At 39.3% G+C, this 27,747-nt stretch overlaps 1 protein-coding gene across 5 annotated transcripts in view; it reads left to right on the top strand.

The window, feature by feature from the left end:
• The first annotated feature begins 2,196 nt into the window (after positions 1–2,196).
• rc3h2 (ring finger and CCCH-type domains 2) overlaps positions 2,197–27,747 on the top strand; it is a 31,511-nt gene continuing 5,960 nt past the window's right edge. The window contains exons 1-16 of one of the 5 annotated variants that reach the window (XM_081354600.1): positions 2,197–2,468; positions 8,121–8,424; positions 10,029–10,146; positions 12,113–12,346; positions 14,674–14,849; positions 15,250–15,450; positions 16,338–16,470; positions 16,551–16,669; positions 18,052–18,164; positions 18,492–18,719; positions 19,252–19,412; positions 19,491–19,873; positions 21,261–21,395; positions 21,800–21,952; positions 26,916–27,129; positions 27,213–27,297. In XM_081354600.1, coding sequence (XP_081210726.1) covers positions 8,194–8,424; positions 10,029–10,146; positions 12,113–12,346; positions 14,674–14,849; positions 15,250–15,450; positions 16,338–16,470; positions 16,551–16,669; positions 18,052–18,164; positions 18,492–18,719; positions 19,252–19,412; positions 19,491–19,873; positions 21,261–21,395; positions 21,800–21,952; positions 26,916–27,129; positions 27,213–27,297 — 2,684 coding nt within the window. In that variant the 5' untranslated portion in view covers positions 2,197–2,468; positions 8,121–8,193. Of the gene's footprint in view, positions 2,469–4,117; positions 4,571–6,746; positions 7,129–8,120; positions 8,425–10,028; positions 10,147–12,112; positions 12,347–14,673; positions 14,850–15,249; positions 15,451–16,337; positions 16,471–16,550; positions 16,670–18,051; positions 18,165–18,491; positions 18,720–19,251; positions 19,413–19,490; positions 19,874–21,260; positions 21,426–21,799; positions 21,953–26,915; positions 27,130–27,212; positions 27,298–27,747 lie in introns of those variants that run through there. The other 4 variants (XM_081354597.1, XM_081354601.1, XM_081354598.1 and 1 more) reach the window with 4 other exon arrangements.

Genomic DNA, 27,747 nt, shown 5'->3' with positions numbered 1-27,747 from the left:
ATGTTTGGTTTGAAGCGACTGAGGGACGTAAAATTATAGTCTGTTTTTATAAAATATGTTGCCTTTTTTTTAATAATATTTTTCACGAGAAAGTTACACAAATATACACAATATTGTTAAAAATATAGACACATTGTACATTTTGTTAAATATTTTCTAAGTCCAAATTCAGTGAAGTTCTTCAGAGACATGATAAAATACTTAGTGTACGATAGAAATAAGACATTATGATCAAAATGATTTAAATGCAATAATTATTTTTATCCATTATAACTGACATATATATATATAGCTCGTAAAATTTTAGGCTTGACCTCTTGAGGTGTAGGATCAAATTTTTATTTCCTAAGCCTCGTTTCATTGACTATAATGTTACCATTTTAGATTCTTTTGTGGAAAAAGAGTTTCATTAATGTAAATCAGTAAGCATAGAAGTATAGGAAACTGAAAGATGCATGTTATATTTATGTAAAATTATGAATGACAAAATAATCTTCACTACAGTAATTGATTAATTGACAAAATTTTCATTTTTGGGTGAACTATCCCTTTAAATGCGGTAATTAATCAATATGACCGTAGTGTCTTTTTCTGGCCAGACGGTGTCGCCAACGTCCTTATCAATAATGTCTCCCTCACTTGGGCTTTTCTAATACAAATGAAAAGTGAGTGAATGGGGGTAAACGTGTTAACATGGTGACTATCTTGAAGAGCGAACTGTTTTTCTTTTCACAAAATATGAATATCCTCAACTAGAACAGTAACGCAAAATACGTGTGTTCAGGAGAGACCCTTCCGCTAGTCCGTTTGCATAACAAAAGACCATTACTTTTGTCAGGGTTTTATATAAAATAGAACATAAATTATTTATAACATACATTTGCATCACATATCTCCTCAGTATTGTGCATTATTGTTTATGCCATGTCGCTTTGTATAAATGGGGTCTATTTGCTATCCCTGTGAGCACACCAAGCTACTATATCGAACTCAATCTAGTGATCTCAAATCAGCAGTGAAGCATGAACAGAAAGAGTGCGTGAAAAAGAGTCAAAAAGTCGAGGAAGACCATACAGAAGATTCCCATGAGGATGCTCGAACCATTTCAAGAATATTTTCGAGTTTACTAATATGTCCAATGCTCATTACATTTCTTATTTCACCAAGAGACATATAATGCGCATGAACAAACAGATTCACATGATCTCCTGACGTTCAACTAAAGCATTTCTGTCTCTTTAAAATACATGCAGCCTACGCCTCGAAAAGCGGCTCGTTCCGGCTTTGCCCCTTTACATCTTTATCCTTGCCCCCTACATGAAAATAGTACCGTGTAGCCCACAATAATCAACAACAACATCCAGTAGCACATTCTGTTGAAAAGCAGCACTGTTTCAGGATCTAACCGAGTCATTTTATGTTTAAACGCGCACATCCACAGTTCAATCCATGATGCGAGCATCTGTGGCGGAGTGATATCGATTCTGAATCTCACTGCTCGACGGATCTTTGAAATTGCGAATCCTACTATGGCGAAGGCTTGGCTAATGAATATTAATTAGGAAATAAGAAGGTTGCTTGGTAACTTTGGAGAGTAAAGTTGGGAATCGTAAGGAAGGATTCTGGTTCCATTAATGATTATTTTATTACCTTTGAGGGGGGGAAAGGAAATTGCAATTGTTATATCTGCTGCACTCAGTTCATCCAAATGGAAATATTTCAGATTTCAGCAGAAGAGATATGATTTTCCAGACTTTTTAGAGGTAGCATACATTCAACCGCTAATTGGTTCTAAAATATGTATTTAAAACAAATGCTAAACAAACAAACAACTTGGATACATATTTATATATTTAAAATAATACTGATTAGCCTACGACGAAATATATCTTGAACTAGGCACCTTGTCATATTGTACAACCAATAAACAATACTGATTTCAATCTCACGACCTCAAGTATCACTTCACGTAAGCCTACAAGTTTCAGTAACATTACAATATTCATTTCGAGTAGGAAATGACGAACGTATTAAGCTTATGGTCCAATAGTTGAGTAAGAATTTTATTTTCCCCCAACCCTACCAGTATAGCGGAGGGCTTGGCTCATGAATATTGATTAGATAACGCAGACGTCATGTTGTTGTGTTCCAATGGCACAGGCCTGGCTTTTTAATATTAAAAAGGAACACTTCGTCATAGTAGTTTTGCTATATTCGCTGACGGTCATGGGAGTGTACCTGCTCATGCCGAACATGTCGCGCTGTCAGGGAATGCGCTCCCAAATCTCTGGAAATTAAATATGATATTTTATGTGATGTCTGGACGGAACAAAAGGACGCCCAAAAAAAAAATCGGGAAAACTAGTTCGGCTCAGCTGTGAATAATTTAATGCGATGAAGAATTTGGGCTTGATGGCGAAGTGCACATAAACTATGGACGATTATGATGATACTCTGTATCGCCTACGGTAAGTCGCGCGACTTTTTATTGGGAAGTATATAATTGAGGATCGCTGCTGGTGTGGCGCGCGCTGCTTTCGAGATGCGCGCGAAATGCTTATGCAACATCATCCCTATAATAAAATTATTTTCAAACTTTTTTTCTATGAAAGCAAATAGGCAGTGATTCATGAGCAACAGCATGCCAATGTTGCCTTGTTTTAAGTTAGTTGCACAGCTAGTTATTTGCTCAATAAGTTTCGCGAATGCCTTTTGCGTTTGGCGATGCGCATTGCATATCATATTAGATAGCCTATAATTTCATTCGTTTATTTCAACGTCTAATAGAATGCTTGGTCAAGAATATTAATTACAGATCATTGATTTTCATGATGGTTGTGTGACCCAGATGATCAAGATAGAGTGTATCTGCTCTAGCCTAGTATAAGTTCTATAGGTGCACAGATGTCAGTAAAGTTGCACAACACCATCAAGCACAATTCGCGCTCAAAATACTTCCGCGTCTTGCAGAACAATTGATTCTTCCACGTTCCATTCATGCGATCCACCCAAAGTATTAGATAATGTTCATTTTCCATTGAAACTAATAACGATGCTCGTATTTCTTCACGTTTATTAAATACAGTATACAGAAACACATTTCAGACAATAGACAGTATAGGCTAAACGTAGTTTCAGTTTCATTATTCATTATAAGAGCCGCAAATGCACTCTTATGACCGATAAGTTTTCTACATGATTCAATTCTTAGAAAGTATTATTAAACAATAATAATATATTGACTTGAATAAAACTAGTTGATGCAATTCCATATAATTTTTACAGTGACGGTCATTTGCAGTCATAGACAGCATGGCAAACAGTAAAAATGAAATATGCTATATTTTAGCTGGAGGCATAAGACCACAGGTAGTGAGAACAGTAATAGCAAGTGAGTTAGACAACAATAACAGTTATGGAGAACTCTCACTGAGAAGTTGATTAATCTCATTGCGACTTAATTGTAATGAGTGCAAATTTGCTTTTGCTGTTCAGTCGGATGTGGTTGTCCGAGGGGGGAGACTGTACGTGCAGAAGTATGAAGTATCGGGGGTGACAAGGATAGGATGTTCCCACTTTGAGGTCCCAAGATATACTGGTGCGCACATTTGCACCCATTACTCCTCAGCATTCCTGGGGTTCAGGTTCTGAGCCTGTCGATATATTAGAGCAAGTGCTTTCCACGAAGCACAAGGGACCATCCATCAAGGGACTAGTAGGCACCAGGTGCAAATTGGCTTGATGGAAAGTGATCATTTTATGGTTTATCCTGGGCTGAGTTGTGGTCTATCTATTATGGTGATGTTGGTTGAGATGTGGGTTAAATCAGAGGGATGGAATAACTCTAAATATTTATAACTTTGCATATTTAGCTGACAATTTAGGAGTTCAGCAGTGTGCAGTTTTACTTCCCCCTAACTTTTAGCCCACGAATGTAGGCATGAATAGGCTAATATATAATATGCTATAGCCTATTGTGTTTTACAATACAGTAGTAAATTACTTTCAAACGGTTTCCTGTTTGAGGTCAGATTTTCTATTTTCTTCAGCCCCCGCGCGTCACATGGTCACAAGACAGTGAAGTTGTTTCCTGTTTATGGCTTTTTCAACATGTTCCACACACGACGTGCTAGGTTCAAACAACCCCATTTTAGCCTGTATTATTTTAAAATGTAGTAGGCTATTTTAACGTCACTGCTGCGTCATTTTGGCCTCATTAGATATAAGAATCGAGTCGCCAAATTATTGATGTGTAATTATTTTGTAGGTAACGTGTTACATGCGCACAATGCAAATTGTGTCGATGATGTTCCCTCGCGTGATTGGGGTGTCTGTGTGGGCGCGCGTAGCTAAATAACAGAATTCCCTCGTGCAGATGCTCCCCGTGACCATGAATCACTGAATCACGCCCCGAAACCCTCCACCGCAACTATATTCAGAACCCACGGACACGTTTTGTCACACGCGTGAAACCCAGAGACGTTAAATTCAGCAGCAGCGTGGAAACATGACTCGCGCGAGCAGATTCAAGCTACGCTGTGGATGTTTCGCGCGCGCGGTCACTTACATGGTGCGTAATTGAATACATTTTTTTAAATGTAGCCTATTTATGTACAGCTTACTATCTTAAAGTGTTACTTTATTCATCGTATTTATTTTCTAATGTTGCATATGAATTGCTCACAATATTAAGTGTAATGCAGTATACATTGCATTTTCTATTAGGATATTGCTTTGTGTTTAATGATTCACTTCACATAACTAAGTTTCTAATAATATTTGCGACGATTTCATTTTACCTTACAGTTTATACAGTTTATAAAAAAATGTCATGCCTTTAGATTATCTATGGCTGTTGTTGTTTTTTGTACTTTTAAGAGTGTGGTGAATAAAATGTACTGAAAGAGAGGAGTGCCCACATGGCCACATGCACGAGTCTCTCACTGACAAATGATTGATTCTCAACAGCAGTGGGGGCCCTTGCATAATTTTACATGACATGGTAGTCCTGACTCCTGACAGGGTGTGGAGTGTCACCGACGCTTTTCTTGGAGGAACAGACATCAACTGAGGGGTTCGTCCAGGCAGCAGGTGCTAGAACAGCCGTTACGTGACAGCTGAAGCTCTGTCCCAGCCAACAAAAATACTCTAAGAACGTTTAGCTAACATTCCCTCGAACCCTCTGGTAGCCTAGTCTTCACGTGTCAGTCAAAAATTACCTTTTTATTATTTCAAGGAAATTATTGTACTATAATTTAGTTCGATAATGTTTTTTATTTAATATTTTGTTTTGTTTTTAGGGGATTTTATGGTACTAAATGATATTTATGCAGTAGTTATAATCTATTTATTTACTTTTTTGAGCATGGACATGAAAATTAAATTTCCAACTTCCAACTGTCATAAATCTTGAATGCTTTGGAGCACAGACCAAGTTAGGTTTCTTTTTAAAGACGACACTTGGCAGATTATTGCTGAACTTGAAAAAAAGTTATAAAGTTTTACATTTATTGTTATGAAAAATGCACAAAAATACAATTTTAAATTTTTGTATGAAATGTAGGCTATATTTCCAAAAAATGTTTTACTCTGAAACCATAAATCTAAACAAGTTGTGTTCCACATTTTAAGTTGATATCTCAAAAAATGAGTTTTCAGTAAGATTTTGTTTAGGCGCAGACTAGCCTACCAAAAGTTTCCAATAGATGAAATTATTCTCCCCTTTGTTTCCAATGCGGTAATTTTTGACCGCGAACAATACATGTACTGGACCATTTCGAATCATTTCCATGATTTTTATTTTTATTTATTTTTTGTTCACACAGCAAGTGCCAGACACTTTGCCAAGTTTCCAGCAGTTCTATATATATATATATATATATATATATATATATATATATATATATATATATATATATATATATATATATATAAAAACATCATAAAGAAGTTCGGAGAACATTCTAAGATCGTTTCCTCTCTACATCACGTGAACATATATCATATGCTATTAATAGACTAGTAATAAGAATGTTCCATAAACATTATTTTAAGAACGTTATATGCCCAAACATTTACACAGCCTTTAAAAAACGTTTAAGGAAAGTATGGGAATGTTCCCTGTTAGCTGGGGTTAGAGCCGCACGATTAATCATTAAAAGATCGCGATCTCGATCCAAGCACCCACTTATTCCTAAATGATCACGATTCGCCTGCATCTATTAAACCTTAAAATTCTGTGTTCGCTGATCCAGAGAGAGCAGTTATCCACAGAAGTACTGATAAAAGTTTATACTTTGGATATAAACACTGATGTCAAAATAGAGCAAATCACCTTTTGAGAGTAACTTGACGCTTCAAATAACAATTGTATCGTTACATTGTAACACCAGTAGGTGGCGACAAGTGACTGTTAAAAAATTATTAGTCATTGGATCATTTATTCAAAAGATTTGTTCAAAAACTCTGATTCATCCAGTGATGAAACAAGTTGTCTTTATGAGTCATTGAATCATTAATTTAATCCTATTTTAAAAAAATAATTCATTCAAATTAATGCATGCAACATTTTTAAATAGACTGCAGCAATTAACATTTTGTCAGAACCTCTAGTAAAATGCTTGTTATTTTGTTTAGTTGTCTGTTCAGAATGGTGAGAGAATCGTGATCTCTTTTTGAAAAAAAAAAAGGGATTCTCAATTTTCCCAGAATTGTGCCGCTCTAGCTGGAGTGTAGTGTCCAAGTAGGGGAATGAATGATTTATTTTACCCCTGTAATTTTACACCTTCCGACAAGAGCCATTCATGAGCAGCTGGTGAAGATAAAGTCCATTTTCAACTGTCCTTTTTATATGTTTCTCTCCCTGACATTTTGCCCGGCGTTTGTTAAATGTGTTTAATATGGTGTTTTAATCAACATACTGTTGATGGCTGTTTGTAAATCACTCTTATCTGCTCCACCTTCTGTCCTTCAGGAAGTCCCTGAAAAGCAGCAAACAGGCTGAGAGGAGTTCAGAAACACATAGAGGGATCCAGAAAAAGAGTGAGAGAGGGCTTGAGTGAATGGAGATGTGAAGAACATGAAAGAGTCTGAGAGCAAGACAGTTTATTCCTGCAGTGCAGCTGACAGGTGATGGTAATAAGAAATGACATTAGGGAAGGGGGAAGTGAGAGCGAAAGATCATTTTTAAAGAGAAAATTAGTGCCATAATGCTATGGTGTTGCTAAGTGGTTGCTAATGGTGTTCTGGGTGGTTGCTATGTGGTTGCTAAGATGTTTTGAGTGATTGCTTACTGGAATAAGTAAAAAAAAATCATGGGTTACATGCAAAAGCAGACAGCACGACCTATGTAGTCTGATTCACGAACAAATGACTCTCAAATGAATTGGTAATAAACTTGGTGCTTCAAATAACAATTGTATCATCACATCATTACACCAGTAGGTGGCGACAAGTGGCTGTTAAAAAACTTATTTGTCATTGAATCATTCAGTCAAGAGATTCGTTCAAAAAGTCTGATTCATCCAGGATTGAAACAGAGTGAGTCATTGAATCATTCATTCAAACTGATGATTTTAAATAATTAATTCAAATTTATTAAACATTTTAAATAGACTGCAGTAATTAACATTTTGTCAGAACCTCTTGTAAATTACATGTTATTTTGTTTAGATGTCTGTTCAGACTCGTGGGAGAATCGTGATCTCTGTTTGAATCTCTGTCGTGATTCTCAATTTATCCAGAAAAAAAGTAGTACGAATTGTACATAATGTAAAAAAGTTCTTTACACCAATTTCATGCACAGATTTGTGTGAATGCATGATTGGTGAATGAAGGTACAGTACGTTCACGCCATGTCGTAAGTACCATAGTTACGAGATTCCAACTGGAAAAAAGCGCAATTACAACTTGTAAACTGGGAATTATCTGAGAGCTCCTACACCACGTGACTGCTGTACCAGCTGACTAGGCGTTGATGGTGTTACCATAAAAACGCCTGATTCACAATCCGAGGATGTGAACAGCTCAGAGTACAACATCACGTGTGTTGTCATCTCGAAATTACGGTAATTACGACATGTCGTGAAAGCATGAGACCCGATGTGTTCTTCTCTCCGCAGGTGTGTTTAAGGCGCTGGGGCGTGGCAGCATGCGATCTCCCCGAGCGTGATAGTTCCCCCTGGAGGTCACAGGATGCCGGTGCAGGCAGCTCAATGGACTGAGTTTCTATCCTGCCCCATCTGCTACAATGAGTTTGACGCCTGCAGCCACAAGCCCATCAGCCTGGGCTGCTCGCACACCGTCTGCAAGACCTGCCTGCACAAACTGCACCGCAAGGCCTGTCCTTTTGACCAGACGGCCATTAGCACTGACATTGATGTGCTGCCTGTCAACTGTGCCCTCCTGCAGCTGGTGGGGGCGCCGGTGAGTGAGGCATACTGGGAGATTGATAGGATTGCTGTTGAGTTTTTGTGTAGATCAGGTCAATCCAGTGTTGTTGCCTTTCAGGGCTATGAAGCTTAAAATTATTATTTTTTTATCATTTTATTTTCAGTGTCTTTAATGGGCATGAAGTAAAAAAAAAAAAATAATAATAATTATATATATATAAACATACATACACTAGCCTACCAGTCAAAAGTTTTGGATCGGTAAGATTTTTAATGTTTTTAAAAGAAGTCTCTTCTGCTCACCAAGGCTGCATTTGTTTGATCAAAAATACAATAACAATACTATGGAAGCTTGTTTCCGCCACAAAATAATAAAAAAAAGATAATTGCGACTTTTATCTCACAATTGCGAGATTACATCTCGCAATTCTGACTTTATTTCTCAGAATTGCGAGATATAAAGTCAGAATTGCGTGAAATAAAGTCGCAATTGCGTGTTTTAAAGTCAGAATTGCGAGATATAAAGTCAGAATTGCGTGAAATAAAGTCACAATTGCGTGTTATAAAGTCAGAATTCTGACTTTTTTTCTCGCAATTGCGACTTTATATCTCAGAATTCTGACTTTATATCACGCAATTGGGAGATATAAAGTCAGAATTGCATGATATAAAGTCGCAATTGCGTGTTATAAAGTCAGAATTGTGAAATATAAACTATTCTAAGGTAAAAAAAAAAAGTCTGTCTTTTTTTCCCCTTAGAATTGGACTTTATATCTCACAATTCTTTTTTTTTTTTTTTTTCGTTTATTCCAGGCAATGGCACAAAAAAAAAGTACAAGGTAGACAAAATATAGTTAGATCATATAGTGCAAAAAAACAAAAAAAAAAGAAGAAAAAAATAAATAAATAAAAAACAGAATATACAGTATTCAATATGACGATCGAATTCTGCCTGAAAGGGAGTGGGAAGAAGACAACTTATTTAATCCCACCCCAGAGAAAAGATGTCAGAATTGCGAGATATAAACTCGCAATTATGTGTTATAAAGTCAGAATTGCGTGATATAAAGTCAGAATTCTGAGATATAAAGTCAGAATTGCATGATATAAAGTCGCAATTGCGAGAAAAAAAGTCAGAACTTGACTTTATAAGACGCAATTGCGACTTTATATCTTGCAATTCTGACTTTATATCTCGTAATTCTGAGAAATAAAGTCAGAATTGAGAGATGTAAACTCGCAATTGTGAGATAAAAAGTCGCAATTATCTTTTAAAATGTTTTATTCAGTGGCGGAAACAAGCTTCCATACAATACAGTAAAAAATATTACAATTTAAAATAACTGTTTTCTATCATAATATATTTTAAAATTTTAAACTGAATTTTCAGCATCATTACTCCAGTCTTCAGTGTCACATGATCCTTCAGAAATCAATCATATATATATATATATATATTAAATCCCAATTAATTTCTTATATTTTTTTAATTTTCATTACTACAATGCAATATTTTAATTTAGCTTCAGGTCATTTTCACCCGTGGTCAGAAAAGTTATGCTTTTTACAGTGACGTAGACACACAGTAGAAATCTGCTGGCAGGGCTTCATATCTGCCAATGATTTTTTCCCCTGCAGGTTCCCGAGGGAGAGATTGTAAGTGTGGGCAGTGCTGAAGACACGAGACATTATGAAGTGTGCAGGATGTGTGTGGAGGAGCTGGCGCTGTATCTCAAACCAGTCAGTGGAGGAAAAGGTGAGAGTGTGGAGAGAATGAAACAGGTACGATGTCAAGAACAACGCCTGTGAGGGCTGCATTATTGTTTAGGTTTGCGGCTGAATGAGCTCAGATTAGAACAGCGCAGCGTTTCCTGTTGTTCAGCTGGTACGTGTGCTCGATCTGTCTGTGGTTGGTGATATTTGCGTCAGTGGGAAAAACAAAACAAAAAAACAGTGAAACCCAATAGGCCACTTCTTAAACAAAAGAAAAACATGCTGCTGTTTTATTTGTTTACAGTATACACATATGTTTAGCAATTCTTAACAAGAGCAGTAAACAGTAAAAACACACCCAGTGCATTTTCACATATCAGTCACTTATGTTTCACTGAATAATTTCACGCTGTGTTGACTGTTGAACACTAGAACGGCTCTTTGTGGGCCAATAAAACACTTGGTCTCCGTGAGCAGTAAAGCTTCAGGAAACTGGTGGAAAAGTCTGTTTCAGGACTCAATTGACTGTTTTATTTGAGTAGCAATAAAAGTTACTCCTCACAGCAGACTAGTGGGGCGCTAAAGCTCTTAAACTCCTCATTGACGAGCCTTGAGCTCATATCTGCCAAGCCTCCACTATATTACTGTGTGCTGTAGTCATAAGACTCGCGGGACTTTCACCCTCGGGATGTTTAGCAGCTCCTGGAAGTAAGAATAGTAGTAGATGTTGTTGTAGATAGTGCATTAGTTGTAGATTAACTAAAAAACTATAAACTGAAAGGCGGTGCTGAGTAACTGATTACATGTAAACTGGATTACGTAATCAGATTAAAAAAAATTAAGTACTTGTAATTAGATTAAATTACATTATACTGGGAATCAGAATACAGTTACTTTTCTATTGATTACATGATTACATGTTATTCTTACAATGACAGTAAATTATTCATAATTAATTGATTCTACTTCTTCATTATATTTAAAATTTTCCTTTATAAGTCTACTGCTTATATACGCTCAGAAGGTCTTCCAGGTTTGTGAGAATAATTGCACACATATTGTGTCTTTCAAACACATTAAAATGTACAAATTTACATCATTTCATATTTACATGCAACTTTTTTTGTCAGCTGAACCACTTTTCCCTGATATATTTACTTGAAGCTTTAGATTTTGATTGTTTGATTGTTACATCACCCTGACGTAATGTAATATTTAATGCACTTCATGTTGTTGACAACAAAGAATGGATTTTTTTTTTCTCTTTGTATTTTTATATCAATATGGTACCAGATTACCCTATTCAAATCAATGTGATAAACAAGTTATGTCAAAAGTAATCTAAAAAGTAATCAAAAAATAGTCAGAATACACCTAAAATAAGTAATCTGATTACTAACTACAAATTTTGTCATGTAATTTGGAATCATTAACTGACTACACTAAGTAATCTACCCAGCAATTTAATTGCCATTTAATTGCATCAAGGATATTTTGACTTCAGACCAACATGCATATGTATATGTATATGTATATGTATATGTATATGTATATGTATATGTATATGTATATGATTATGTATTTAAAAAAAGCATGCAGGTATTTTATATGCAATAAATGCAATGAAATTCACTGAAAAATAGTAAATGCTTACAATATACACAAATGTTTAGCAATGCTTCATTAAAAACAGTAAAATGATTTCAAACAAAAGAAATAAAGAGCAAAGAGCATACAAATAGTACATTATACATATACTGTATATATATATATATATATATATATATATATATGCACACACAAATACATACTTAAAATACTTTAAACAAGAAATGAATTTAATACATTTTTAAGTTTAATGTAACTTATTTAAAGTTAAATATGCATGTTACAGCCGCACAGAATACTTGATATTTATGGACTGTGGATTGACTTCTTGATAAGATCATAAATATATAGCTTTGAATCATGCATATAAAAGTAAGTGTGTATTTTTCTGTCCCACACAGGTGTCGTGACCCTCAGTCAGAGCGCGCTCAGTAGACCCATGCAGAGGAAGCTGGTGACCCTGGTGAACTGTCAGCTGGTCGAGGAGGAGGGGCGTATGCGTGCGGTGCGGGCGTGCAGGTCTCTGGGAGAGCGCACTGTCACTGAACTGATCCTGCAGCACCAGAACCCACAGCAGCTCTCCGCCAACCTATGGGCCGCCGTGCGGGCACGCGGCTGCCAGTTCCTCGGACCTGGTGAGTTCTGTGTTACCGTGTGTGTAACATCTCTAGCCCTGCTTCATTTTATTATTCCTCATTAAAGGGGTCATGACATGAGAAATCAAATTTGCCTTGATCTTTTGACATATAAGAGGTCTTGTACCATTAAACATCCTGCAAGTTTCGTAGCTTAAAATATCCTTATTGTAAACAAAGCATTTGTTTAATCAAGCTCCAAAAATGATGTTTTATTAACAAAGTTTGAGCATGTTCAGATAATCTACTCAGTCAGCGCAATGAGGCCTATATATAAAACACTGACTCACCTCTGTCCCACAACAGTTGAGTCAAAAGCAAATAGAGCCATTATAATAACTGACGCTGTGTACACTGGATAAAGTATACAGATGCATGTTCAGATTCTGATGGACTTCACACACTTGAGTCTGCCGACAACAGGACAAATGGAAGAATGAAAGAACAATCGCTTTGACGCGTCCAGTTTAAACAGATTGTTTGTGTCTCTGTAAAAAGCATCCCAGAGTCGGAAACAAGTGTATTGTTTATTTTGATGGCGTCCCGGATCGTGTCGAATGATTATATGTTTGTTCAGAGCATTTTCTTTTGTAAATGAGGCACAGTGTAGTGGAGAGTTCGCAAAGAAGCTTTAGTTAAAAGATGAAGCAGCTGCATCACAAACCATAAGTAAATGATTTCATAATGCTTTGTCTGGAAATTATGGTTATATATGGATAAGGCTTTCAAAACACTTACTCGCGTTTGATAGCGAGTGTGCGTTGATGCTATTTCCTATGCAATGACGTTAGCCAATCATAACAGTAGCCGTTTACTGAGAAAAAAAAAATAAAAACATCCCTTAAAAACATATCATTTCAGACAAAGGGTTGAAAATAATCATTTTTCCATATGAGTGTGAAAAAAAATGTATTAACATATTACGTAATGGAACCTCAAGGAACATATAAAAAAAAAAAATCAAGTCATGACCCTTTTAAAGATATATCATTAAAGATACAGACCTGGTTATTTTTGGCATATTTCGGGTTATCTACAACTTAGTGCAAATTTATATCCAATATTTCAATTTATGACATGACCAGAAAAAAAGTAAATCTGATTCCTCTAAGAGGATACTGTGAAGTTGAATTAGACAACTTCACATTATCTTTATGGCTGTCTGGGTCGACTTTGTTTTTCAAAGGCCAATGCTGATAGTTATGTCTAGAGAGTAAAGTATAATGCAGATAACGCATAGTAAGATCCAATGACAGTGAATGAGATTTACACATCTCAGAAAAACAGATATGGTTTATTATTCATTGACAAGTCTATCGGTAGGTTAGTAAGCAAAGGGGAAAATGTCTATTTGTCCCATTTTCCCAAGTTGTTATGGTGTGTTAATAGTTTTTATGTAGTTTATATAATTTTTAAAAAAAATGTAATATATACATTACCAATGAGAAGTTTGGGGTCAGAAAGATTTTTTTTTTTTGATAAATTAATAATTTTATTCAATAAGGATGCATTAAATTGATCAAAAGTGACAGTAAAGACATGTATAATGTTACAAAAGATTTATATTTCAAATGAATGCTGGTCTTTTGAACTTTCTATCCTCAAAAGAATCAAAGAATCCTCATGGTTTTCAAAAAATATTAAGCAGCACAACTGTTTCTAACATTAATAATAATAATAATAAATCTTTCTTGATTATCAAATCAGCATATTAGAATGATTTCTGAAGGATCATGTGACACTGAAGACTGGAGTAATGATGCGGAAAATTCAGCTTTGATCACAGGAATAAATTACATTTTACCATATGTTAAAATAAAAATCGAATATTTTAATCAAATCAAATAAATGTAGCCTTGATGAGCATAAAATCATTTTTCAAACATTAAAATATCTTACCAACCTCAAACTTTTGATTGGTGCTGTATATATATAAATATACTGTATATATTTGTATTTTTATTTTTTTAGATTTTTTAATTTTTTAATTTTAATTAGGCAATTCTAATAATCTCAAAATGCCCATATATGGTTTGATTAATCAGCCTGCTGATAATGCAGTCTGTTACAAGAAAAAAAGTTGTAAATAACCCAAAATATTCCTTTAATGTATGTGAAGGGAATGTCCACATATGCATTTGTGCTTGGCTGTCAATGATGATTACTCATAGGGCAGATTCTGAATGTGAAAACATGTGATCTCCATTTGAGTTTTCTAGTCTGAGAACATCCAAGGCATAAATCCATTCCTTCGACATGACCAAGCACGCACTGATCACAGCACTAACTATGTGTCTTTGTCCATATATGTATATCATATATATCAGCCATGCAGGAGGACGCTTTGAAGCTGGTGCTGCTGGCTCTGGAGGACGGCTCGGCTCTCTCCAGGAAGGTTCTGGTGCTGTTTGTGGTGCAGAAACTGGAAGCGCGGTTCCCTCAGGCGTCCAAGACCAGCATTGGCCACGTGGTTCAGCTGTTGTACCGTGCCTCCTGCTTTAAGGTCAGAGCTAAAATCAGCTTCACGCAGTGATTGCGCTAAAACCGCTGATCACTTAACAGCCATTACTCTCAGTATGAAGCCCCTGACGGCATGAATAGAGCGGAAAAGAGTTATCTAATGTGTTAAGCCTGACGTAACTTGATATTATGTGGATATAAAGTGCTTGGCAATGGGAATATCTAATACAGTCTTGATATGCATCTAAACAGCTTGATGTTTGTAAATGAGCTGGAGTATTTCACTGAGGCTTGATTTACTGTGGCACCTTATTAAAAATAAATCATCTTAATGAGATCATTTACATCGAACATCAATCAGTGTTGCTTATTTGGAGAATTCGAGTGTGTTAATTATAGGGGCTTGTACACAAACAGCCATTCCTCTTTACTTTTTCTTTCAGGTGACCAAACGTGATGAAGACTCCTCACTCATGCAGCTCAAAGAGGAGTTTCGCACTTACGAAGCCCTGCGCCGCGAGCATGACGCTCAGATCGTTCACATCGCCATGGAAGCGGGACTGCGCATCTCACCCGAGCAGTGGTCGTCTCTGCTGTACGGGGATCTCATGCACAAATCTCACATGCAGTCCATCATAGACAAGGTACTGCGTGTATATTGCACAAATCATCAAAATAATAATATAATAATCAAATATGTAACAATCAAATATGTAATATAATATAATATTATAATATATTATAATATTTACTGGAGTAATACCCATTATTCCAATCTTCAGTGTCACATGATCCTTCAGGAATCATTCTAATATGATGATTTGATGCTCAAGAAACATTTCTGATTATTATCATCAATGTTAAAAACAGTTGTGCTGCTTCATATTTTTGTGGAAACCATGATAAAAAAGCATTTTTTCGAAATATAAATCTTTTGTAACAATATAAATGTATTTAATGTCACTTTTGATCAATTTAATGTGTCCTTGCTGAGTAAAAGTATTAATTTCTTTATTTTTTCTACAATCTTTCACAAAAAGTATTTTCAATCATAATAATATTTCACAATATTACCATATTTTGATCAGATAAATGCAGCCTTGTTGAGAGACTTCAAAAACATTAAAGAATATTAAATATTCAACATTTTTGACTTTTGAATCATATTAAATAATAATAATATTTTATTATTATTATTATTATTTAATACAATTCAAAAGTAAAAAATTAATATATAATATAGTACAGCAAACTGGATGTATTTATGTATTTTTATTTATATAATACTATACTTATATTTATATAGTACTATAATACTTTTATTTACTACTATTTATATATAATTAGTTGATATAAATGTTAATAAATAATTCTCATTTTGGTTTAGCTATATATATATATATAAATAACAATTTAATAATTAAAATGTAATAAAGCAAATATTTCTATATTTTAGTTGAATATGTTTGGCACTTTTGTCTCTTTGGTGCAAATCTGAATTCATTTGTCCTTTTCCACCCCAACGCCACAGCTTCAATCCCCAGAATCCTTTGCAAAGAGCGTGCAGGAGCTCACCATAATCCTGCAGAGAACAGGAGACCCAGCCAACCTCAACAGCCTCAGAGCTCCTCTCGAGCGGCTGGCCAGCATTGACCACAACCCTGGTGAGGACTCGCACTCGCACTTCCACAGGGGTGCAAACACAATGAGATTACAGAGCAATAACCTGTGTGTGTTTGTGTAGATGCGGCCGCTCCATCCTGGGCAGAGCTGGAGAGCGTGTTATTGGCCGTGAAGGTTGTTGTCCACGGGCTGGTGGAATTCATCCAAAACTTCAGCAAGAAGAGCAATGAAAGCCCTCAGGTACGGCCTGATCTCTCATTACACTGTTTCAGGATGGATTCTGCTCAATACATTTATTCTACATCACTTTAAAGGCACAGTATGTAAGTTTCGCCGATAGAGGTCACTTATTTAAAACAATAACTAAGGCGTAAGTTGATGATGCCGTGATTGAGCATGAAATCATGGGAGTTGTCGTCTTCACCTCCACAGCCAATGGGAATAAATCTGATGGGACTCGGGCAGAAATCATGTATTCAAGTTTTATTAATGTTACTGTGGTATGAAGCAGGGCGGGGCCGAGAGCCGTGGGAGCGGAACGATGCCGGTGGAGCGAATGCTAATGAGAGACAGATACAGAGACAGTAACATGGGCTCTGGAGTTTCTTTATGCTTACATGCCGCAGCCGCCCACTGCCACTCCTATCGTTTTAATGTTTATGTTTATTTTACGGTTAAAGTTTAACTTTTGCCGGTTCCCGCCTCATTCTTCCATGAACTTGAACTTTGTTACAATTGCGTTTGATCACTTAAAATCACATTATTTTATTTCATTTTAATGAAATAGCCTACGGAAGTCAAACTGGAAATCGAGGGTAACGTGGATATGACGTCATTGACAGGTGACCCAATGATACTGGATTTAAACACTGCTGGAAACATTTGGGAAAAAGTACAGAAGTCAACAAATCATATAACATTGTTCTAGTGGTTTTGGGATATTTTAATCCAAAAATCTTTAGTATTGTGTCTTTTAGTACAGCTTCCCGAAATGCAAAAAGCTTTGAAATTATGTCAATTTAATCAGGAAATTCAAACATTAAATGTGGTTTCAATACGGTTTAATGTAGTGGATGATAGATATACCTGTCATACCTCTATAGAAGTTTTGTTAAAAGATAACGTAAAGCTTACCAAAATTTAAACATTTTGGTCTGTCAAAAATAATGTTAATTTCTGCAATTAATATTTTCTGTTTAACGCGGTAAAAAATGAATTCATTACCACAGCATCAGTTTTTCCCTTCCTTGTATCCTTTGACTGGTTTTACAGTAAAAACATGAATAACTTCATGTATTGAATGTATTTAGAAATGTATGTTCGTGTATACATGTAAATGTATTTCTGGGTCTCCAAATGATGGAGCAGGTCACAAATTATCACAGCCATAATTTAATATCTCTATACTTATACAGTACGTCAACAATTGACCCATTTATATCTATTATTATTTCGCCAAAGGCATTTTGAAAGAAGCTTCTGACACAATTTTGATACTTGAATAAATCATATCCATTAAGCTTCCTGAGCTATGAAAGAGCAATCTATTACCAGTTTATTTTTTACATTTTTTGGCTGATCCTAGAAGTTTTCTGAAACAGTATACTATTCTCTTTGTCCAGGCTCAACCCAACAGCAAGTACAAGACGAGTATGTGCAGGGACTTACGGCAGCAGGGCGGCTGTCCGAGAGGGGCCAGTTGCACTTTTGCCCACACGCAGGAAGAGCTTGAGAAGTGAGAACACACACACACACACACACACACACACACACACACACACACACACACACACACACACACACACACACACACACGCATGCACGCACAAACACACACACACACACACACACACACACGTTGGGTTTTCATGATTTTTATACTGTAAAAACTGTATATTATATTCCCTAACCTCACCCAAAGACCTGTTCCTCATTCTTATTCAAGCTCACCCACACAATCCCATTAACACAACAGCACACTTTGCAGAATTCTGGCATGACTCTGCCTGGATCTGCCTTCCCTCCTTCCCTTGCTCACGTTCTCTCTTAATCTTTCTTTTAGGCACAGAATGAGGAATAGGAAAGCCAGTGGGGTGGTGAGGCCCTTTCTGTCAGTTCCAGCAGTTATGCCAAAAGCCAGCACCAAAGGAGTAGTCCCAGGGTCAGAGGTGAAGAGCCATGAGAAAGAGGACGCGTCTCCCACTCAGCTCATCCCAAGAGGAGGAGACCAGCAGGAGGACAAAATGCTGCTCAATGGTGCTAACGGACTGCCTGCTATCAGCCTAGAACAGTAAGAACAGATTTGAACAAACTTTGGTGCTTAACGCCGGCAGCGCATTTGTGCTACATCCTTGAATGATGACTCAAATCATTGTTGAGGAGAGGTGTACTATTACTTTACAACGCGGTCGTCAAACTTTTTGCCGAAAATCTGCTATTCTGCTATACATTCAGGTCTTCCTGGAGTTTTGCACCAAAATAAAAAGCGCTATGGTTTAAAGCAATTAAGACAGTCATAAATGTTAGTATTGTTGTAATTTTACTGTAAACATTGTAAAATTATTATTATTATAAATACTTAAAGTACTATAATATTATTAATCGAGTAATATATTTATTTATTGCTTTGTTTAAATGTAGAATTGAATATAATAATAATAATAATGATATGATATTTAGTTTTCTTTTTTTAAAAAGGAACTGAATGTGTTAACATGCTAACGATGAAAAAAAAAAAAAAAAAAAGTAGGCTATTGAACTGAGAGCCAAAATGTATTTCTTCGTCCATCTTTGATTCTTACGGAAGCTGTTTCTTTTCCCAGAAATCCCATTAATCACAGCCAGTCTTCTGTGAAAGCTTTGGTAAGAGAGGTAGAGGAAGGTCTCCTCAAACACGGTCCTGTCCTCACGAGAGCTCACCCTGAGATTTACCACTCTCAGGACCAGAGAACATACGACCTGTCACCCTACCACCAACCTGCCAGTAAGCGACAAACCCTGTATCTCTCTTGTGGCACAATATCCTCCATTACACTCCCTCACTTCTGTTTTTCCTCCACAGTTCCTCCTCACAGGTCGTGCAGTGCTCGCTTCCGTCGTTCCAGCAACGTGCCTGAGTCCATGTTACCCCCTTCAATGGGCCCTCTGTACTCAGATCAGCACCCCTCTATTCCTCCTCCGGACAGATTAGGCCCCGGCCCTTATGGGCCCCCCTCCACCTACACCTCTATGTCCCCCGCTCACGCACACGGCATGTACACCCCCGTCTACGACAGCAGGCGCGCGTGGAGGCCGGCGCTGTATCCCAGGGAGGGAGGGAGAAGTAACTCTCTCCCTCCTGAGGTTTTCCATTCCACCGTCTACCAGGCCCCGCTCCGGGAGCGCTACAACTCGCTGGACAGCCCCTACAGCAGCACAGCGGAGCAGAGAGCGGCAATGCACAGGGCACGTTTCATTATCTCATGTCTTATAGGCAGTGTTGGGGGTAACGCATTACAAGTAACGTGAGTTACATAATTAGATTACTTTTTTCAGGTAACGAGTAAAGTAACGCATTACTTTTAAATTTAGAGCAAATATCTGACTTTTTCAAATAAGTAACGCAAGTTACTTTGTTTTCTGATTTATTGACTGGCACCTCTCCTGTCCACATGTTGAGAGAAATCAGGAGTAAGTGTAGAGGCGTTGTGTGCGCTGTGTAAACATACAAAGTTCTGTCATGAAACTCTAGATGGTCCTTATCTCAATCTGCTTGCAATCACATCATTCTCTATAGGGCACAGCTGATTGGTTCCTGCTGTATCAGTAGCCAATGAGCTGCTCAACCTTTAAATACTTGGTCAGCATTTGCTGTAGCACTTTCAGAAACCCTCCACCTTCCCCAGCTCCACCTGTATAGATCTGCTACTGGTAATTAATGTACGCTATTGTACAGTAGCAGTGTGTCGTGTGTGTATTGGCAGTAGCAAGTCCCACCAAGACCAAACATATCAACATTGTTATATCCATTACCATGCCAAACACTCATAGAGTTATCATGACAGAAATTATGGTTATTGTTGTTCCAGACTAAATGTGAGCATGCATTTACTCATCTCACTTGCACATACAATAGATTTAAACAGTTAAATGCAAACTCAGAATATGTAACAAACACCTGCAGTAATTCGATATGTTAAACAACACAAATATACTTTATGTAATTAATCTCATTACCTTTGATGATCAAATTCAACCATCGAATAAGTAAAAATTACTTTTTTTTGTTTGTTTTATCGCTGAAGTAAGAGTGTTGAACTTTCTACTACTGCATCATTTCACTTTTGGTGTGAAAGAGCCTTTACATTAGGAAAAAACATTTTACATTTTGGGGAAAATTGTTATTAAAAAACAAACAAGCAAGCTCAGCCCAGATGAGAAAGAGTAACGCAAAAGTAACCTAACACATTACTTTCCATAAAAAGTAATGCAATTAGTAACCTCTATAGGGAGTAACTTAATATTGTAATGCATTACTTTTATAAGTAACTTTCCCCAACACTGTTTATTGGCTCTTTTATGTAAAAAGAGTGTCAGGTGGAATTTTCCTTCCATGTTAATTTGAGTTGTAACCAATGGCACCTGTCAGCAGCTGAGTGTGACAAGACATTTTGTCGGTCACTCGGTTTCTGCTGTGATAGGTTTAAAAAACAACAACAACAACAACATTATTTGCATACCGCTGGTTGCTCAAAAATGACATCCTTCACTTTTAAATGTGAAGTAGGTGATTATGCTGTTTCATCATGAGAATAGAGAAGTTTAAAACTTCTTTTCTGTCTTTTGTATATAGGACGCATATGCCCGTGTTCCGCTTGGCTATGAGGAACTCTATCGCCATAAACAGGAACAGTGGGTACATCACCACGGCAACATGAACAGGCCCTCCCAGTCCTCTCCGGTTTTCACTGTGGATGTGTGTCCAGAGGTACGGCCCAGTGATTTGGTGTTTTTAGAGGTGTGTATCCTGGGAAAACTACAACACATGTCTGCACCGTGCTAAAGCGGTGTTAAATCAGATTTGCTGTTTCTTCAAATAATAACTTTGGCAATAAAGCTGCAGTCGCCCTTCTGAGGTGTGTTAAGCTATTTTAAGTGGGTCTGTTGCTCAGCAACTGATAAATCCAAAGCAAGAAGCAGTTCTGTCCTGAAAATTGTGTGTGCGCAGAAGCGCTTTGAAACGCGTGAACTCTCAGAGAAAGATTTGGCACCACAGAGGCTGAGTCACTTTGCATTGTTTCTTTCCACCCCCATTTTTTAATTTTGGCAGCCTGTTGCACACGGGTGGGTGTGAGATAGAATGTTGTCATCTCTCTCTTTCTCCTCCTTTAGCATCCTGAGGGTGTAGGTGGTGGGCGTATGACTTGTAAGTGTCATGGTGGAGAAGAGAGTCTTGCCCACTATTCGCCCTGGTCGTGCAGCAGCATCAGCCCATTTGAGTCAGTGCCCCACCATTTGTCAACCCACTCCTGTTCCAAACAGCTAGTAAGTGGTCGCTTTAGAACACATTTACTTTTACATTTGCTTACTCAATAACACATTTCTGTTGTTTCCTTTAAAGTGCATCAAACTGAATATAAAACATGTACAAGAGTCATTTCAGATCACATTACATATACAGTATACTAATATATAATTATATACTATTAAATTAGCTTATTCTTTAACAAATCCCTTTTGATTCCCTCAAAGTGAATTAAAAATAAATGTGTAGAGAGTAGAGTACTACTGGAGTCACTTCAGATTGCATTCACACTGATTCATTCTTAAATTAGCTTACTCAGTAACACTTTCCTATTGTTTCCATCAAACTGAATCAACATGAATGTGTGGCATAAGTGGAGTCACTTTAGATTCACACTGATATACTTTTAAATTTGCTTACCATATAAGTTACTAATAATTCTCTCAAACTGAATTAAAAATGAATGTGTAGAGAGCACAACTGGAGTCACTTCAGATCACATTCACACTGATTCATTCTTAAATTAGCTTACTCGGTAACACTTGTTATGAATGAGATGACAGAGGCAGATCCAACTGCAACAATTTATTAAATAAGACTCAGTCAAAGATTAGATTCAGCATCAACAGATTCAGGGTTAAACAAAGGCATGTCGAGAACCAGGCTGGAGATCATGGGCAGGCTGCAGGCAAACGGAATCCAGAAACAGGCAGAGGGTCACTAGGCAGGCTGCAGACAATCAGAGAGATCCAGGCAAGGCAAGAGTCAAGACACAGGTAGACAAGGAAAACCAGGAACGCTCAGACATGCACACAACAGTGAGACAATACTGCGCAAAGAAACACCAGGTTAACAAGCCAGATATAGGTTAACAGATCAGAGTTAAATCAGAACAGGTGATAGTCAATCAGCAGTCAACAATGCATACTAGGAAGCAAGTACGTGAGTCCATCAACATACAAAAGGGGGCGCTGAAACTTAAGTGAGGATAATCCAGAAGGACTGGCTACCGTCACATAGCCCCCACTCAAAGGAGCGGCTTCCAGACGCTCCAAACAAACCCCTCCCTCCCAGGGAGGGTCAGGCAATTCAGGAAGCCAGGGAGGATCAGGCAGTTCGGAGATCCCTAACCGAGCCGGACGAACACAGAGACAAGATGACACTGCAGGTCCGGGGGAGCAAGGTGGAGCGGAAAGCACATGGGATCGAGGTGAAGCCGAAAGATCGAAGGGCCAAGGTGGAGTCTGAGGCACAGGGGACAGAGACGAAGGCGGGAAATCCACAGGCCAGGGCGATGCTGAGGACTGGACACCCTGAGGCGAATGCACAGCGACACAGACGGGCAGCTGAGGATGAGCAGAGGGGTGGACAGGGCTCAGCAGCGGCAGAACAGGAGAGCAAAATGAGCCCAATAGAGGAGGCGAGAGAGGAAGGGTGGGTGGATGCGCCAAAAGCTCACCCTTGGCAGTGCAGGATCCATTCGACTCGGCAGGGCTTGACTCAGTAGACTCGGCAGGGCTTGACTCAGTAGACTCGGCAGGGCTTGACTCAGTAGACTCGGCAGGGCTAGACTCGGCAGGGCTTGACTCGGCAGACTCGGCAGGGCTTGACTCAGTAGACTCGGCAGGGCTAGACTCGGCAGGGCTTGACTCAGTAGACTCGGCAGGGCTTGACTCGGCAGACTCGGCAGGGCTTGACTCGGCAGACTCGGCAGGGCTTGACTCGGCAGACTCGGCAGGGCTTGACTCGGCAGACTCGGCAGGGCTTGACTCGGCAGACTCGGCAGGGCTTGACTCGGCAGACTCGGCAGGGCTTGACTCGGCAGACTCGGCAGGGCTTGACTCGGCAGACTCGGCAGGGCTTGACTCGGCAGACTCGGCAGGGCTTGACTCGGCAGACTCGGCAGGGCTTGACTCGGCAGACTCGGCAGGGCTTGACTCGGCAGACTCGGCAGGGCTTGACTCGGCAGACTCGGCAGGGCTTGACTCGGCAGACTCGGCAGGGCTTGACTCGGCAGACTCGGCAGGGCTTGACTCGGCAGACTCGGCAGGGCTTGACTCGGCAGACTCGGCAGGGCTTGACTCGGCAGACTCGGCAGGGCTTGACTCGGCAGACTCGGCAGGGCTTGACTCGGCAGACTCGGCAGGGCTTGACTCGGCAGACTCGGCAGGGCTTGACTCGGCAGACTCGGCAGGGCTTGACTCGGCAGACTCGGCAGGGCTTGACTCGGCAGACTCGGCAGGGCTTGACTCGGCAGACTCGGCAGGGCTTGACTCGGCAGACTCGGCAGGGCTTGACTCGGCAGACTCGGCAGGGCTTGACTCGGCAGACTCGGCAGGGCTTGACTCGGCAGACTCGGCAGGGCTTGACTCGGCAGACTCGGCAGGGCTTGACTCGGCAGACTCGGCAGGGCTTGACTCGGCAGACTCGGCAGGGCTTGACTCGGCAGACTCGGCAGGGCTTGACTCGGCAGACTCGGCAGGGCTTGACTCGGCAGACTCGGCAGGGCTTGACTCGGCAGACTCGGCAGGGCTTGACTCGGCAGACTCGGCAGGGCTTGACTCGGCAGACTCGGCAGGGCTTGACTCGGCAGACTCGGCAGGGCTTGACTCGGCAGACTCGGCAGGGCTTGACTCGGCAGACTCGGCAGGGCTTGACTCGGCAGACTCGGCAGGGCTTGACTCGGTAGACTCGGCAGGGCTTGACTCCGTAGACTCGGCAGGGCTTGACTCAGTAGACTCGGCAGGGCTTGACTCAGTAGACTCGGCAGGGCTTGACTCAGTAGACTCGGCAGGGCTCACGTGGACAGCAGGCACAGCAGCTCCGGCGCGGAGAGCGGATTCAAAGGATCTAGCACGAGGCACGGTCTTTCTGGTCGATCGCACTGATATCAGCTGAGGGTCTATTATGCTGGATATCGTCATAGAAAGTCTAATGACTGATTGGGTGGCAGGGCTTACGTGAAGCGCAGACTCAACAGGACCGGCGCGAAGAGCTGGCTGCACGGGCATGACGAAACGTGAAGGCTTGACTGGTCTGACGCGATGCGCTTGTTTCTCCGCTTCCTCACCCTCCTGAACGTCCTCAAACTTTGCTTGAAAGTGCTGCATAAATACCTCGAATGAGGGGAAGGCGGAACCATCCGTTTTCCAGACCGTGACGAGCCAATCCAATGCGCAGCCAGAGAGCAGCGAACAAACAAACGCGATCTTATCCGCATCAGTAGGATAAAGTGAATGCTGCTGGGCGAAATACAGAGAGCATCTGGAAACAAAGTGTTTGCATTTACCAGGATCTCCAGTGTACTTTTCGGGGAATGCGAGGTGAGGGCTTGTACTTTCGATAGTCAGAGGCTCGGAAGCATGTGCTGGTACAGGAGATGAAGCCATAGCAGACCTTTGCAGAGATTGAACAGCCTTGAGCAGTTCCTCCGTTACTGAGGTCAGGCGAGACAGCTGGAGCTGATGCGTGGCAAGCAGGGCAGCTCGAGCGGTGACTGCAGCAGACAGAGTAGACATAGTTGCTGGATCTTCGTGTTGGCGCAGTATTCTGTTATGAATGAGATGACAGAGGCAGATCCAACTGCAACAATTTATTAAATAAGACTCAGTCAAAGATTAGATTCAGCATCAACAGATTCAGGGTTAAACAAAGGCATGTCGAGAACCAGGCTGGAGATCATGGGCAGGCTGCAGGCAAACGGAATCCAGAAACAGGCAGAGGGTCACTAGGCAGGCTGCAGACAATCAGAGAGATCCAGGCAAGGCAAGAGTCAAGACACAGGTAGACAAGGAAAACCAGGAACGCTCAGACATGCACACAACAGTGAGACAATACTGCGCAAAGAAACACCAGGTTAACAAGCCAGATATAGGTTAACAGATCAGAGTTAAATCAGAACAGGTGATAGTCAATCAGCAGTCAACAATGCATACTAGGAAGCAAGTACGTGAGTCCATCAACATACAAAAGGGGGCGCTGAAACTTAAGTGAGGATAATCCAGAAGGACTGGCTACCGTCACAACACTTCTCTATTGTTTCCATCAAACTGAATCAACATAAATGTGTTGCATAAGTGGAGTCACTTTAGATTCACACTGATTTACTTATAAATTTGCTTGCCAAATAACACATTACTATTAATTCTCCCAAACTAAATAAAAAAATGAACATGTACTGTAGCAGGTACAAGAGGAGTCACTTTAGATAATATTCACATTGCTTTATTTCTAATTTTACATACTCTACAACACTTGCCTATTGATTAACACAATCTGAACTAAAAACGAATTAGCAGATACAAATGGAGTCACTTCAAATAACATTCACACTGATTTACTCTTAAAATTTTCTTACCCAGTAACACATTCCTGTTAATTCCCTCAAACTGAATCAATATTACTTCAAACTGAATTAAAATACTAAGAATGTGTAACAGGTGTAAGTGGAGTCACTTCAGATTACATTTGCACTGATTTACACTTAAATATGCTTACCATATAACACATTTACATTTTCTCAAACTGAATTAAAAATGAACATGAAACAGGCACAAGTGGAGTCACTTAACATCACATTCACACTGAATTAAAAATGAATGTGTAGCAGATATAAATGGAGTCACTGCGCATCACATTCACACTGAATTATAAATGAATGTGTAGCAGATATAATTGGAGTCACTGCACATCACACTGAATCACTCTTTGATTATTCTGCAACACATTTCTGTTGATTCACTTAAACTGATTTAGAAATAAATGTGCTGCAGGTAATTTTACACATTTGGCAAACACTTTTATACAAAGTGCTACATACCCTTTTGTAAAATAAAATAACATATTTCACATTTTTGTTGTGATAATTTTAAATAAATGGTCAGTTTCAGAAATGACCTCTATATAATGACACTACACAAAGCAGTGCTTCATAAATGTGATTGTGATATGGCTCCTAATGGATATCTAATTATCTGTCCTCAGGATGAGGAGAGTGGTGGCAAGCGGTGGCTGCACATGTTCGAACCCTACAGGCGACTCAAAGAAGAAGATCCCATCATTCCTTTTGGAGAGGGGCCCATCATCTCTAAATGGGGAGCCATCTCCCGAGCTTCCCGCACTGGCTTTCACACCACTGACCCGGTCCAGGCCACCGCATCGCAGGGGTGCGCCGGCACCACATCAATCAACTTCAGAGGTTAGATGTTTTTTGGTTTGCTATGCTATTGACTCTGAATTCCATTGGCTTTGAGAGTGATTTGTGTTTTCTTTTCTTTACAGACTATGGCTGCCATATTGGTCACAGTGACCTCAGATGGGGCCCTCGTGGTTCTGATTCCTCTAGTCACTCCAGCTTTCTAGAGAGGTACCAAACTGAAAATCTCATAGATTTGCATTGAAGGAGGCACTTGAGCCTTATATAGAGACTTGGGAGTGGGTTCTTTTGACTTGGTCCAGTGAACAACCACATAGCAATGTCATGCATGTATAAATTATTATTAGTGTCATTTGTACATTAATTTTACTGTATTGTCGGGAACATTGTACAAGTAGTCTTCAAAGTGTTTCCCAGTCTTCACCCCCACCCCACCCCACCCCGCCGTAGTCGTCTCACTGTACCATTCTAAAAATAGAGCAGCAGCCGGAACACAGCTCCACTCGTGTGGTGTTTGCAAAGCTCTTACACACAGTCTTAAAACCTTATCCAGGGCCATATTGTAGCATTTTATTTTTTTCCCATGAAATCAACTTAGTTAGTAAATGTCTTTTGCACCACTACTTTAGCCGTGCATTTCCCTGAAAATAACTGCACACC

This window comes from Scardinius erythrophthalmus, assembly GCF_964197995.2.
Source record: "Scardinius erythrophthalmus genome assembly, chromosome: 23".
NCBI lineage: Eukaryota > Metazoa > Chordata > Actinopteri > Cypriniformes > Leuciscidae > Scardinius > Scardinius erythrophthalmus.
This window is presented reverse-complemented; position numbering and strand designations above follow the sequence as displayed.